Source organism: Zonotrichia leucophrys, chromosome 25, assembly GCF_028769735.1.
Source record: "Zonotrichia leucophrys gambelii isolate GWCS_2022_RI chromosome 25, RI_Zleu_2.0, whole genome shotgun sequence".
NCBI classification, from domain to species: domain Eukaryota; kingdom Metazoa; phylum Chordata; class Aves; order Passeriformes; family Passerellidae; genus Zonotrichia; species Zonotrichia leucophrys.
The window spans coordinates 601877-616044 of NC_088194.1; the positions used below are offsets into that span (position 1 = coordinate 601877).

The 14168-nt window shown below is 61.3% G+C and overlaps 1 protein-coding gene across 1 annotated transcript; it reads right to left on the bottom strand.

Moving 5' to 3' along the window:
* Positions 1–1551: 1551 nt before the first annotated feature.
* On the bottom strand, positions 1552–14117 carry HCN3 (hyperpolarization activated cyclic nucleotide gated potassium channel 3). The gene is made up of 8 exons (XM_064732497.1): positions 13573–14117; positions 10743–11172; positions 10139–10300; positions 7695–7913; positions 7166–7312; positions 6202–6442; positions 5379–5543; positions 1552–4816 (listed from the first exon to the last, which is right to left on the bottom strand). Exons 1-8 carry the CDS (start codon positions 13881–13883, stop codon positions 3699–3701), a joined length of 2793 nt encoding a protein of 930 aa, XP_064588567.1. The 5' UTR covers positions 13884–14117; the 3' UTR covers positions 1552–3698.
* Positions 14118–14168: the final 51 nt, after the last annotated feature.

The window sequence follows — 14168 nt, forward strand, 5'->3', positions numbered from 1 at the left end:
CCGGCTCACCCGCGTTAATTAATCTCTGTATGGTGCCCTCTAATCCCCCTCCCGCCGCCACCGGGACGCGGGGGCTCGGGGCAGAGCCTCCGGTTCCGGGACGGGTGTCCTTGGGAGCGGGAACCGGGGACGAACGGGGCTCTGCGGGGCCGCCGTGTCCCGGGGCTTTGCCCTCAGCCCCGGGCGACCACCGTGACCCGGTGTCCCCGTGCCTCGGCCGCCAGAGCCGCCAGCCCTGCCCATAGACACAAACCGGATGGGAGAGTGTTGGAATAGGAATAGGACAAATGCTGGAATTCATTCCCAAAAAATTCTCTTTTTTTGCCCTGCGCCCCCTTAATCAGGCTGGCTGCGGTGTAATCTGAAATAATCAAATTAGAGAGAAACCGTTAATCAGCGCTGAGCTCTTCGTGTGTCACGGAGCCTAATTCCTGTGGGGAGCGGGGAGGGGGGAGCGCCAGCACCGTTCTGCGGGCCGGGGCTACCCCGGTAACGGGGGGGTGAGGGCAGGGACTGGCCCCGTAACGCGGGGCTGCGGGTAAGGGATGCCCCTGTGATGTCCCGGTATCGGGGGGCTGAGGGCAGGGGCTGCCCGGTAACGGGGGGCTGAGAACAGGGGCTGCCCGTATCGGGGGCTGAGGGCAGGGGCTGCCCGGTAACGGGGGCTGAGGCCGGAGCTGCCCGGTAACGGGGGCTGCAGGCAATGGATGCCTCTGTAACGCGGGGCTGCGGGCAGGGGCTGCCCCGGTAACGGGGGGCTGAGAACAGGGGCTGCCCCGGTAACGGGGGGCTGCAGGCAATGGATGCCCCAGTAACGGGGGGCTGAGGGCAGGGGCTGCCCCGGTAACGGGAGCTGCAGGCAATGGATGCCCCGGTAACGGGGGGCTGAGGGTAAGGGATGCCCCGGTAAGGCGGGGCTAGGGGCAGGGGCTACACCGGTAACGGGGGGCTGCCGGCAGTAGCTGCCCCGGTAACGGGGGACTGAGAACAGGGACTGCCCCGGTAGCGAGTCCTGCGGGCAAGGGATGCCCCGGTAACGCCGGGCTGCGGAGGGGAGCACGGGCAGGGCATAGCTGGGTGGCCACCGTGTCCTGCCACCACCGTGTCCTGCCCGGGGGCCGTGGCAGGTGACAGAGCGCGGCTGTGCCCCCAGAGCCGCCGCAGGTGCCGCAGTGCCCGCGGCTCGGCTGCCCCGGCCCACCTTGCTCTGTGTGACCTTCATTTAATCGCGTTAATGCCTCGAGTGCTGCGCTGCAATCAGGCGGGATCCAACCCGCCCTTCCCCCCCGCAGTAAAGGGACCGGAGATGGAAGGGGAAAATAACCAAAGATTAAACATTAATCTGCCCAGAGCCCAAAGGGACAGGGGTGGGTGGGAGGGGACATCTTGCCTTTGGGCTCCTGCCTGGTCTGTGGGGCCGGGAGAGGCCCCTCGGTGCCTCCCGAGGGTTTCTTGACTCTGCAGAAAGCCAAGATTGGAGCTGGGGTGCTGCCCCATCCCCGGGCACGGTGCTGCGGGATCGCAGGAGGTGCAGAAAGATTCTCCCCCAGACCAGCTCAGAATCTCTCTTTATTATTTAAACCCATTATGTACAACGACCAAAAAATAAAAAAACTGCTCTTAAATTTCTCTGCGAATATGAAAACTACAAGCTCTGTACATGGACTGCCGTGAGTGCAAGAGTGGAGGGTCATGGTCTTTGGTGGCTAAACTCGCGCCCCCAGCCCCTGCAGCCTCCCCCGGGGTGGGCACCGGGCCACGAGGTGCCCAGGGCGGCGGTGCCAGGAGCGCTAAGACATCGAACATCACGCAGTGTGAACACAGCCCGGGGGATTCGGGACAGCGCGGCCCCGCTGCAGCTTCCCCGCCCGGCGGAGCGCGGGGATGGAGCGGGTGAGCGGGGCAGGGGGATTGAAATCCATGGAGAGAGAAAAAAAGGCAGTGTAGGACATCCCCTGCCGGGATTCCTGCTGGGCTGGTGCTCCCGGAGCAGCCCCGCGCTCCGGAGTGCTCCCCACGCCCCAAAACACGAGGGTGGAGAACGGGATCTCTCACTTCGGGAATTACCGAGGGGAACGAGACCTCGCCCGAAGGCAAGCCACGGTTCCTGACTCCGGGAGAAGGAAGCAGCTGGCGCAGCGCGGTGGGGACAGAGGGGTCACTACTCTAACCAGGACTGAACACGGCTGGCCCAAAGCGACACTGGAAGCAGAGCTCGGCTGCTTGGCAGAGCCACGACTCGCACACACATTGCACACTACTGTCTCTGGGGAGGGGGGATTTGGGACATCTGTTGGATGGGGGGTGACCCCACAGCCCCACACGTCACCCAGGGATTGGCATCTCTTTGTGACAGCTCCTGTGGCACCGGTGAGTGGCATCTCCAGGGGACCTGGAAATGGGACTGCAGGGCAGGGCAGGGCAGCAGAGCCCGGGCTTGGCATCCTCCTGGAGCCTCAGGCAGTGGGGGCCCTGCAGTGACCCTCTGAGCATCCTCCTAGAGCCACAGGAAGGTCACCCCAAATGATCTTCTGGACATCATCCCAGGGCCACAAAGGGTTCCCCTTGGACTGACCCTCTGAGCATCCTCCTGCAGCCACAGGAGGGTCATCCCAAATGATCTTCTGGACATCATCCCAGGGTCACAGAGGGGCCCTCTGAACTGACCCTCTGAGCATCTTCCTGAGGCTACAGAGAGGTCATCCCAGATGACCTGGACATCCTCCTGGGGTCACAGAGGGTTCCCCTTGGACTGACCCTCTGAGCATCCTCCTGCAGCCACAGGAGGGTCATCCCAAATGATCTTCTGGACATCATCCCAGGGCCACAAAGGGGTCCCTTGGACTGACCCTCTGAGCATCCTCCTGGAGCTGCAGGCAGCAGAATCCCCCCAGGCTGCCCCCATGGGGGCATGTGGATGGGCAGTGCCCGGGTGTGGGGCAGAGCCCTGCCCAGCAGCACATCCCAACCTCGCTGGCACTCAGCACCTCTGAGGCAAAACGGTCCCACAAGCAGGGGAGAGGGACTGGGGGGCTGCTCCTCTGCTCCCCCCCCAGCGCTGCCCCTTGGCACTCGTCACACCAGGGGAGCCCTGCCCAGGACCCCCAGGTGGTCCTGGCACTCTGGGAAGGGGGAGCGCTGCCCCTGGGCCCCCATGCCCCTGCCATGGGCTCCAGCCTCCTCCCTCCACCCTGGCAGAGGAACCAGGGGGTGCCTCTGCCTCCTCTCCCTGAAGGCAAAGGGGCTGGGCAGGGGCTGGGCAGAACAGTCTGGGGACCGAGGTGGGCATCGGGCAGCCCCTGCTGTGACAGAGGACAAGCTGGAGGAGCTGCCAGCGTCAGCCTGGCCCCGAGGACAGGCTGTGGGACACACGGCACAGAGCGTGGGGGGCCCAGCCCCCGAGGGGCAGTTTTGGGGAGCTGAGCTCCCCAGAGAGGCCAGAGTTTGGGCAGTCTGACCTGTCCTATGCCTCCGGCAGGAGGGCAGAACTCACAGACGGTGATGAGCAAGGAGAGGCAGTCAGCAGAGCCCCCTCCTCATCCAGCTGTCCCCACGCCCATCCCTGCCGTGTCCCCGTGCCTGAAACAGCCCCTCCATGGCCCCGGCTGCCGCCTCTCACCTCATTTTCCCTCCGAGCCGGCGGGGCTGATGCTCTGCTTCTCCCGGCTCCCTCCTGCCCGTGCGGCCGCCAACAGGACTCACATGTTGGACGGGAGTTTGGGCTTCGCCGTTTCCACCTCGGGGCTGAAGGCCACGGAGCCCTTGCGGGAGGGAGCGGCCGCCTGCCGGGACGCGGGGCCCGGCGACTGCGGCGTGGAGCGGCCGGGCTGAGGCAGCGACCCCGGGGGCTGCGAGTGCGCGGCCACCCCCGAGCACGGCTTGGCCAGCAGTCCGGCGACCGAGGGCGAGGACCTGCGGGCCAGGTTCCCTGCAGATTTCCTGCCCTGCTTCAAGGAGCTCCCGTCGGCTTGCTGCGCCACTTTGTTGGGAAGGGAAGGCTGCGAGGCAGAAAGGAGCCGGACATCCTGGGTGAGCCGCCCCACCGGCAGCCCCTGGATGCTCCTGTGCTTCACCAGCTGCTGGGGATGCATCAGGAGCGAGATGTGCGAGCCGGTGGCTCGGGACAGGCTGTAGTGCAGCGTTCTCCCCGGCGGCAGCGCCTGCTCGGAGCTGGGGGAAGCAGCGCCCGCCGCTTGCTGCAGCAGCGAGGTGGACACCGAGGCGCCGCGGGAGCGGGAGAGCTGGGGCTGGGGGCCGCCCGGGGGCTGCTTGGGCCCCGCTGCCACCTCCGCCCTCTGCGCCGAGCGGGGAAGCGGCTGAGCCCCCGAGCTGGGTCTCTGGGCCCCGCCGCTCTCCAGCGGTACCTGGGGCTGGACCATGGGCGAGGAAGGCGAACCGGCGGCCGGTGTCTGCAGGTGGGACGGAGCCCCGGAGGGCGAGCTGACCGACGAGGGCCGGGAGCCGCCCAGGCTGGGCTGGGAGCGGCGCACGGGCTTGGTGAGCAGCGTGGCCTCGGGAGAGAGCGGGCTGGAGATGGAGGAGGGCGGCAGGAAGATGTGAGCCTGCAGGCTGTGCTGGTGGGTCAGCGCGATGGCCACGTTGGTGGTGGCGGCTGCTGTCTGCAGGGGTGCGTGCACCAGGGGCTCCCAAATCACCGGCTTGCCGCTCAGCTCCCGGCCCATCGCCATCTGCTGCAGGTCCTGGATGTTGTGGGCCATGTCCTGGTCGTGCTTCACGATCTGCTGGATCATCTCGGTGTTCAGGGGGCCCGAGCTGTGCTCGGCTCGCTTGCGGAGCAGGATGGAGTTCTTCTTGCCTGGAGGGGGGGGCAGGAGTGTCACCGACCCTGGGAGTGTGGGCTCTTGGGGACAGTGTGGAGGGCAGGGACAATAAAACCTCACCAGCCTTCCAGGGCAAGCAAGACCCTGGGAAGAGTCTAGATTAGAGCAGTGGAAGCAGCAGGGACAAACAGGAGAGTCCTGACTCCAAAGGAACTGGGGAATGGGATCCTGCTTGTCCTCCACAGGCAAGGAAGGGTGAGGACCAAGGAAGCAGCTGGGTGTGGGGCCATGAGATGTGGGCCATGTGGGCCTGAGAGCCATGAGATACCATCACTCCAAACACTGCAAGGACCGTGCAGAGCACTTACATTTCCCCAGGGAAGCCTGTCCTATGGCACTGCCTGGATCTTGCTGGGGGGGAAAGAGAGGGTAGGCTCCTTCCTCATGCTCCCCATCATCCTCATTGCTGGCCACCCACGGGGTTGGGGCACTGTGATCATCTCATCCCAGCTCTGGGGCTCCACCACCTGTGTGGAGTCCTGGGCGTGGCTGCAGAGGTGGCTGTGCTGAGCCCAGGGGGTCCCTCCTCCTCCTCACCAATGCGGTCCAGGCGGTCCATGGCCACGGTCTCGAAGGCTCTCCTCATCATGGGGTACTCCTCCAGCACCTCGTTGAAGTTGTCCACGGCCAGGGAGTAGAGGCGGCAGTAGGTGTCGGCTCTGACGCTGGCCGTGCGCCTGCCCCGCGTCAGCAGGCAGATCTCTGCAGGGACACGGGGCTGCCCTCAGGGTGACACGGCCAGCCAGCCACCCCCAGCACTGCCCAGCACCCTGCACAGAGCACGGTTCAGACCCCACAGCCTCTCTCCTTGGCCAGGCATTTCCCTCCCTCTCCAGGCCATGGAGACACCCCCGGGTGTGGCTGCTGTGATGGCCTGGCCTCTTTCCCTCCCAGGGCTGTGCCTGTATCCTATAAACTGGCTCAGATGTTCTGCTCTAACCTCCTCTCCTCCCTGGCCAGCTGTGGACGCTCCCCCTGCCCCAGCCAGCCAGATCTGGGGTGAAAACTTTGGCACTTTAACTGGATGCCAAGACTTTGGCACTGGGCAAGAGGAGAAGGGCAGGCAGAAACATCAGAGATGCCCCAACTTCTGTTCCAGGGCAGAAACATCAGGGATGCCTCAGTTTCTGCTCCAGGGCAGAAACATCAGGGTTACCCTGGGCAGAAACATCAGGGATGCCCCAGCTTTTCCTCCCAGGGCAGAAACATCAGGGATGCCCCAGCTTCTACTCCCAGGCAGAAACATCAGGGATGCCCCAGCTTTTCCTCCCAGGCAGAAACATCAGGGATGCCCCAGCTTTTCCTCCCAGGCACCTTTTGGCCCTTACTCTGCCCACCATCTCCCGCAGGCCAGCCTCACCCCCAAAGTAGGAGCCATCAGACAGCTTGGTCTCCTTGTTGCCCTTGGTGAGGATGCTGACCACGCCGTGCTGGATGAAGTACATCTTTTTGCCCACGGTGCCCTCACGGATGATGAAGTCACCAGGCTGGAAGACCTCGAAGCGCAGCTTGGTCAGCATGGCTGTCACAAAGTTGGGGTCGGCGTTGGCAAACAGGGGCATGTTGGCCACCAGGTTGCGGCAGTTGAAGTTGATGATTTCCTGTGGGGTGAGGATGAGGAGCAGATCAGCGGGTGTGGCCACATTTCACAGAGAAAAGCAAGGCACAGTTCTCCCCAAGAATATTTCTGGGTTCCACAATCTCTGAACCTCAGAGAAAGGAAAAACAGTTATTCATATGTTGCTTTCTGTGCCTGTGTTTGTGCAAAAGTAGATTGAAATATAGAGATTGTTTACCCAAAGTGGTGGTGTTTTGTTTCCTTGGCCTATCAGGGCCAAGCGTGTATATATGTCCAGACTGTTGGCTGAGAGCCATGAGATTTTAAGCAGTTGTGTACAAAGTTGAGTACTTGGCAAATTCAGTTTAGATGTAATGTAATATAGTAAAATATAGTAAAATATAATATAGTAAAATATAGTATAATATAATATAATAATTAAATTTCTGATATTATAGAGTCCTTCTCATAATTTCTCCCCACACGGGGGTCATCCTGTTTCGATAAGTGGGGAGTTGAGCACTTGGCAAATTCAGTTTAGATGTAATGTAATGTAATGTAATGTAATATAGTAAAATAATAAAAAAAAATAAAATAAAGTAAAATAAAATAAAATAATTAATTTTCTGATATTATAGAGTCCTTCTCATCATTTCTCCCCACACAGGGGTCATCCTCTTTTGATAAGCGGGGACATCACCGAGCCTGGCCCCTGCCAGCACCAGTCTCTGCCCTCCAGATCACAGCACAGGAGTGCTGCCCTCACCTCTTTGAGCGGCTCACTGAGCTCCCCCAGGATGTTCTCCTCATCAAACATCTTGCCCTGGTAGCGGTGCTCGTAGTACTCGTGGATGCGCTGGCGCGTGTCCCCGGGCAGCTTGTGGAATGACATGTACTGCTCCACTTGCTTGTACTGTGGGGACAAGGGGAGTCACACAGGGCTCAGCTGGCACCACCTGCATGGCTGCGTGGTGTGTCCCTTCCCCTCAGTGGTGTAGATACACACACCCCTGCTCCAGTGCCCTGACACAAAGGGGACAAAGGACAGAACAGGATGCACAGGGCAGAGGGCAGGGCGGGGCCACACTGAAGTGACCCCCAGTGTGGACACCAATGTGGTCCCACTCTCAATGGGCAGCCCAAACTCCATCTGCAATAACCCCAGGGAGAGTGGCAAGGCCAAAGACCCCAACCTCTGGCACCAGAAGGGCACGGCAGCTGCGCTGAGCTGGTTCTGGAGCTGTGCCAGGACTCTTTCCCCAGCACCCAGGCCCTCCCTTCACCATCCCACTGACCTTCTCCTGGTACTGGCGGCGGGACGAGTCCAGGGACTGGATGAGGGCGGTGGCGTGGCCGATGAACATGGCGTAGCAGGTGGCCCCCACGATCATGCTGAGCATGGTGAGCCACACGTCGGTCATGCCCTCGGGCGCCTGCTGCCCGTAGCCGATGCACAGCATGTGGCTCATGGCCTTGAACAGGGCGTGCGAGTACTGCTTGCCCCACGAGTCGTTCTGCAGGTGAGGGACAGCGCTGCTCAGGGGTTTGGCGGAAGGTGTTGTGCAGCTGAACCCCCCAGTCCCACCTCTCTAAGCTGGGGAGTCCAGAGAACAAGGTTCCTCCAAGGCCAAAGGAATGAGTTCTCCTCCATGAAGAGGACTGTGAAGCCCTAAAAAGGCACCCTGCACCTCTGGGGAGGAGGCAGGAGCCCCAGTGTCCTGTTCCCTCCCCAAGGGATGAATTCTCCTCCATGAAGAGGATTGTGAAGCCCTAAAAAGGCACCAGACCCTCTCTGGGAAGGAGGCAGGAGCCCCACTGTCCTGTTCCCTCTCCAAGAGATGAATTCTCCTCTATGAAGAGGATTTTGAAGCCCTAAAAAGGCACCAGCCCTGCTCTGGGGAGGAGGCAGGAGCCCCAATGTTCTGTTCCCTCCCCAAGGAATGAATTCTCCTCCACAAAGAGGACTGTGAAGCCCTAAAAAGGCACCAGACCCTCTCTGGGAAGGAGGCAGGAGCCCCAGTGTCCTGTTCCCTCTCCAAGGGATGAATTCTCCTCCATGAAGAGAATTTTGAAGCCCTAAAAGGCACCAGCCCCTCTCTGGGGAGGAGGCAGGAGCCCCTCTGTCCTGTTCCCTCCCCAGTGAATGAATTCTCCTCCAGGAAGAGGATTGTGAAGCCCTAAAAAGGCACCCTGCACCTCTGGGGAGGAAGCAGGAGCCCCTGTGTCCTGTTCCCTCCCCAATGAATGAATTCTCCTCCATGAAGAGGACCGTGAAGCCCTAATCAGGCACCAGTCCTGCTCTGGGGAGGAGGCAGGAGCCCCTCTGTCCTGTTCCCTCTCCAAGGGATGAATTCTCCTCAACGAAGAGGACTGTGAAGCCCTAATCAGGCACCAGACCCTCTCTAGGGAGGAGGCAGGAGCCCCACTGTCCTGTTCCCTCCCCAAGGGATGAGCTCTCCTCCATGAAGAGGACTGTGAAGCCCTAATCAGGCACCAGTCCTGCTCTGGGAAGGAGGCAGGAGCCCCACTGTCCTGTTCCCTCTCCAAGGGATGAATTCTCCTCAACGAAGAGGACTGTGAAGCCCTAATCAGGCACCAGTCCTGCTCTAGGAAGGAGGCAGGAGCCCCACTGTCCTGTTCCCTCCCCAAGGGATGAATTCTCCTCCACGAAGAGGACTGTGAAACCCTAAAAATGCACCCTGCACCTCTGGGAAGGAGGCAGGAGCCCCAGAGTGTCCTGTTCCCTCCCCAATGAATGAATTCTTCTCAATGAAGAGGACTGTGAAACCCTAAAAAGGCACCAAACCCTCTCTGGGAAGGAGGCAGGAGCCCCACTGTCCTGTTCCCTCCCCAATGAATGAATTCTCCTCAATGAAGTGGATTTTGAAGCCCTAAAAAGGCACCAAACCCTCTCTGGGAAGGAGGAAGGAGCCCCTGTGTCCTGTTCCCTCTCCAAGGGATGAATTCTCCTCAACGAAGAGGATTGTGAAGCCCTAAAAAGGCACCCTGCACCTCTGGGGAGGAGGCAGGAGCCCCACTGTCCTGTTCCCTCCCCAAGGGATGAATTCTCCTCCATGAAGAGGATTGTGAAGCCCTAAAAAGGCACCAGCCCCTCTCTAGGGAGGAGGCAGGAGCCCCAGTGTCCTGTTCCCTCCCCAAGGGATGAATTCTCCTCCACAAAGAGGATTGTGAAACCCTAAAAAGGCACCAGCCCCTCTCTAGGGAGGAGGCAGGAGCCCCAGTGTCCTGTTCCCTCCCCAAGGGATGAATTCTCCTCCATGAAGAGGACTGTGAAACCCTAAAAAGGCACCCTGCACCTCTGGGAAGGAGGCAGGAGCCCCACTGTCCTGTTCCCTCCCCAAGGGATGAATTCTCCTCCATGAAGAGGATTGTGAAGCCCTAAAAAGGCACCAGACCCTCTCTGGGAAGGAGGAAGGAGCCCCTGTGTCCTGTTCCCTCCCCAAGGGATGAATTCTCCTCCACAAAGAGGACTGTGAAACCCTAAAAAGGCAACCTGCACCTCTGGGAAGGAGGCAGGAGCCCCACTGTCCTGTTCCCTGACTCCAGCAAGCTGGGCTGAGATGGGAAGGTGATGCAGAGGTTCCCTCTGCCCCATCTCACTGCTGTGACCACGGGGACAATGCTCACCAGCACCTCTCCCAGCAGCTCCAGCCTCGGGGTGGGAGCCAGGGAACCAAATCCTCTCCCCACCAGGAACCACCCCAGCCTGGGCACTCACCACCATGTGGTTCTTGGAGACCCAGCAGTCCTCAGGGAAGTCCTGCAGCATGGGCACCAGGAACTGGAGGCAGCCATCCCAGTGGCACAGCAGCAGCATCATCCCGATGAGGTTGAAGATCCTCACCACGGCGCTGGCCAGGTCGTACGTCATGTGGAAGATCTGGAGAACATGCAGGAGCACAGCTGTTGGGAATTTAGCTGACTAGAGACTGGAAAAGTACAAAGCTGTGGCTAATTCCAAGTTCTGCACCTGTAAGATCGTGTGTCCTTGGGCCTAGCTGTAGTATGATAACAAATAGTGAAAGAGACATGAGAAAAGAGAGGTGTAACCCCTAAGGAATGGGGAAGAGTTAATGGTATAGTTTAACCAATAGATTGCTTGGCTTACAGAATATTCAAAAGCTTATTATTTGCTGTATAAGTGTTTGATGCTTTCTTCAATAAACTGGACCTGTGATGAACCAGCTGGTGTCCTGGTCCCCTTCCTTCGACACACAGCTGCAGAGGAACTCCTAGAACGGCCTTTAGAGCCCTCTGCCCCCCAGCTGGGGACCCCCAGCCTGGCCTGGGACCCTGAGCAGGAGGCCCCGAGGGGTTCTCACCTCCTCCCACTGGTGGATGTAGCGGATGAGGCGCGAGAGGCGCAGCAGGCGCAGCAGGCTGAGGATCTTGGTGAAGCGCACGATGCGCAGCGCCCGCGCCGTCTTGTAGACGTCAGAGTCCACCTGGGTCTCCAGGTCAACAATGAGGAAAATGTAGTCAACAGGGATGGAGGAGATGAAGTCCACCAGGAACCAGCTCTTCAAGTACTTCATCTTGATGGTGTGAGGGTCGAGGATGATCTCCGTGTTGTCCTCCACCACGATGCCTGTCCGGAAGTTCAGCACCAGGTCAGCCAAGAAGAAAGTGTCCGACAGCACGTTGAAAACGATCCAGGGAGGGGTGTTCTCATCCTTGAAGAAGGTGATGCCCACGGGCAGGATGATCAAATTGCCCACCATCAGGAGCAGCATGATGAGGTCCCAGTAAAACCTGCGGGGAATGCAGGAGTGGGACAGGCAGGACACAGACAATTAACCCAGGATCAAAGTTAGGGTCTGACAGAGTGCAGAGAGGCAGGTGCTGAGCAGACACACACACACATGCGCCTGCCCACACACATGACTAACACCCTGGGACAGATGTGAGCAGAACTGGGGTGCAGAAATCACCCTGTGTGGGAATGGGGGGTGCAGGAGCTTGGCTGTCTCTCTGTCTGCTGCAGGGCAGTGCATGCCCACCCATGCCCCCACCCCAAAGCTGCCACGCACCCCATGGAGAGCTCAGAGAGGATGTGGGCTTTGCTCCCCTGAGGCTCCTTGTCATCCGCCGTCTCCCTGCCACCACCCGAGTTGGCTTAGCAGGATTTGGGATAAGCTTTGCTGGTTATGCAAACGGAGAGCCGAGCTCCTGGGGCAGCACAAAAGGATCAGGGAGGCTGCTGTGGTGAGCCAGGCAGCAGCCAAGCAAGGAGAGACCATGCTGGCACCAGGGGAAGGTGGGAGGAGGGTCCAGCCCTACAGGAGGTGCCACATGCACAGGGCAGGATGAGGGCACTCCTCATCCACCTCCTTTGACTGAGAGTTTGGCAGGGAGGGAAAGCCAAGAGATGCCGGCAGCAGCTGGGTATGTCAGGACACCCAGCAGCCCTGCTCACATGCAAATGCCACCGGGATGTTTTCATGCTTCACACAGACACATCACGACTTTCTCCACCAGATTTGTCACTCCTGGGATCCCCCATCAGAGCCTTCACGGGCCCTTGGGAAAGCACATCCAGCTTCAGGTGTCCCCAGGCATCCCCTGTTAGTCCCAGCCCTGGCCGTGGGTGTAGGCTCAAATCTCCAAAGGTGATTTCAGGGCAGCTCTCAGCGCCCAGCGAATCCAAACCAGATTTTACAGATGGCAGAAACCTCTGGAGATTTCCTATCCTGCATCCATGGTGGGACATGGGTACTGGGATCTCTGCAGAAGGGGAAGGGAAGGGGAAAGGAAAGAGAAGGGGAAAGGAAAGGGAAGGGGAAAGGAAAGAGAAGGGGAAGGGAAGGGGAAGGGGAAGGGAGGTCGTGGTGCCATGAGAGGCTCCTTCAGAGAGAGCACCAGAGAGAGAGCCTGAGGGGAGTAGGGGGAGGCACCCTCTCCTCAAGGAGCCACTCCAAGGTCAGATCCAGACACCACCCCAGGGCCAGGAGCCACCCCAGGGTCAGGAACCTCTCCCAAATAACACCTTCCTGCCAGTGGCCAGGATTTGCTGGGCCAGGGAAGGAAACGAGGCAGAAAGGGCCTGACCCAGCTGAGGAATCTCCTCCTGAACCTCCATGCTGTGCCCTGAGAAGCCGAGCAGGGAAGCTGCCTGTCCCTGCAGCTGCCCAAGCCTGCCTGGAGCTCTCGCTTCAGATTTAGGCTTAAGCTCTTTAGGACAGGCCTTGTCCTTCATTGAGTGTCACACTGAACACTCGAGGCCCTGATCTCCATGGCCTTTATGTATCTCCCTAATGTGATAAACACCGGAGTAATCCCTCTGTCTGTCTACCTGCCAGCTCCCCTCACGGCTCTGCTTGCAGAAACTGCTCCTGCCGAGCTCCAGGCTCACAAACTTTGGGATGCTTTCCCTGGAAAAGGGGCTCTCAGGGCGGGGTGTCACGCTGGGGTGGTGCAAGGGACCGGCTGAGTGGTGAGGGGGGATGGCTACAGGTGCCAGGGACCCACAGCGGGCGCTGGCTGCGTTCTCCAGGCTGGGGACATCATCCATGTCACAGCTTGCTGCGGGAGATGACTGCCTGGCAGCTCCGTTCCCCGCGGAGAAAGCCCACCCTATATGACTCAACATCCCCGTGACACCCAGTTCCTCCCACATCATCCATCCCCGAGCTCCCGCTGTGATCCCGGTGACACCGAGAGCCGGGCCCGGCTCCTCGCTGCGTGACCGGCCCCGCTCCAGCCGCGGGGAGCCGCGTCCCGGGGGGATGGAGGCTCCCGATCGAATTAAAAACAGCATCGAGAAGGGCGAGGGGGAGCTCTAAGGGCAGGCAAAGCCCAGCATCCACCGCCTCCGCCTCCGCACGCCCGGGGCCGGGTCAGTGGAGCCCCGCGGCTCGGTGGAGCGGGGCTGTCCCGGGCACCGGGAGCACCGAGAGCCTCGGGAGTCGGGCAGGACGGAGCCGTCCGTGCGGGCGGGATAATCCCGGACGGGAAGGGGCTGTGGCAGCGCGGCCCCGGGCTTCGGCCGTGGCTGCCGCCTCCCCGGGCCGGTGCGGAGCCCCGGCTACCGGCACTTGTTGCCCCTACGGTGGCGGGCGACGGGGCCGCGCTCAGCACCACGGACAGCGGCGGCGGGCACGGGAGCAGGGATGGGGCTCGGTGCCGGTGCCGGGGCGGGGGTCGCGGTCCCACCTGAAGTCGCTGTAGGGATGGATAATCCAGGCGCCCGCCGACTTCACCCGTTGCCGCTCGATCTCCACGGCCCGGTGGCTGCCGAACATGCGCAGCGAGAACTTGTTCACGGCGGGCTGCAGCATCGCCCCGAGCTGCCGCTGCACGAACGTGCCCGCCGCCGCCGCCTCGCCCTCCGCCACGATCTGCTCCGTCGCCGCCGGCGAGGCCGGGGCCGCGCCCGACGCCCCCGCGGGCGCCCCCGCCGCCTCCCCGTCCAGCACCGGCGGCTTCTCCCGCGGCTCGGGGCTCCGCCGCGGCGCCGCCTCCATCCCGCCGCCGCCGCCTCGCCTCACGTTTCCTTCAAACGCCCTTGCCCGGGCGCCCTGCCCGCCGCCCCGCCGCACATGCCCGGCCCCGGGCGGGCGGGCGCTCGCTCGCCGCCCGCGGCCACTCGCTCAGCGAGCGCTCACCGAGCTCCGCCGGCGCCCGCCTGTTGCGCACGCTCCGACGCGGGCGCGGCGGCCGCCGGCAGCCGGGAAGCGCCGGTGGCACCGGAGCGGCGGCGCGGGGAGCGGCGAGGCCCGGGCGGCACCGGAGCGGCGGCGGCGGCGGGA

Bases quoted from the DNA above. Each gene is read 5' to 3' on its own strand.
- HCN3 (XM_064732497.1), bottom strand. From the start codon at position 13,883: ATGGAGGCGGCGCCGCGGCGGAGCCCCGAGCCGCGGGAGAAGCCGCCG. The intron at 7,914-10,138 runs GTGAGTGCCCAG...CCTCACCTGCAG, and splicing joins TCTCCAAGAACCACATGGTG to AACGACTCGTGGGGCAAGCA. The intron at 7,313-7,694 runs GTCAGTGGGATG...TTGTCCCCACAG, and splicing joins GCCGCCAGTACCAGGAGAAG to TACAAGCAAGTGGAGCAGTA.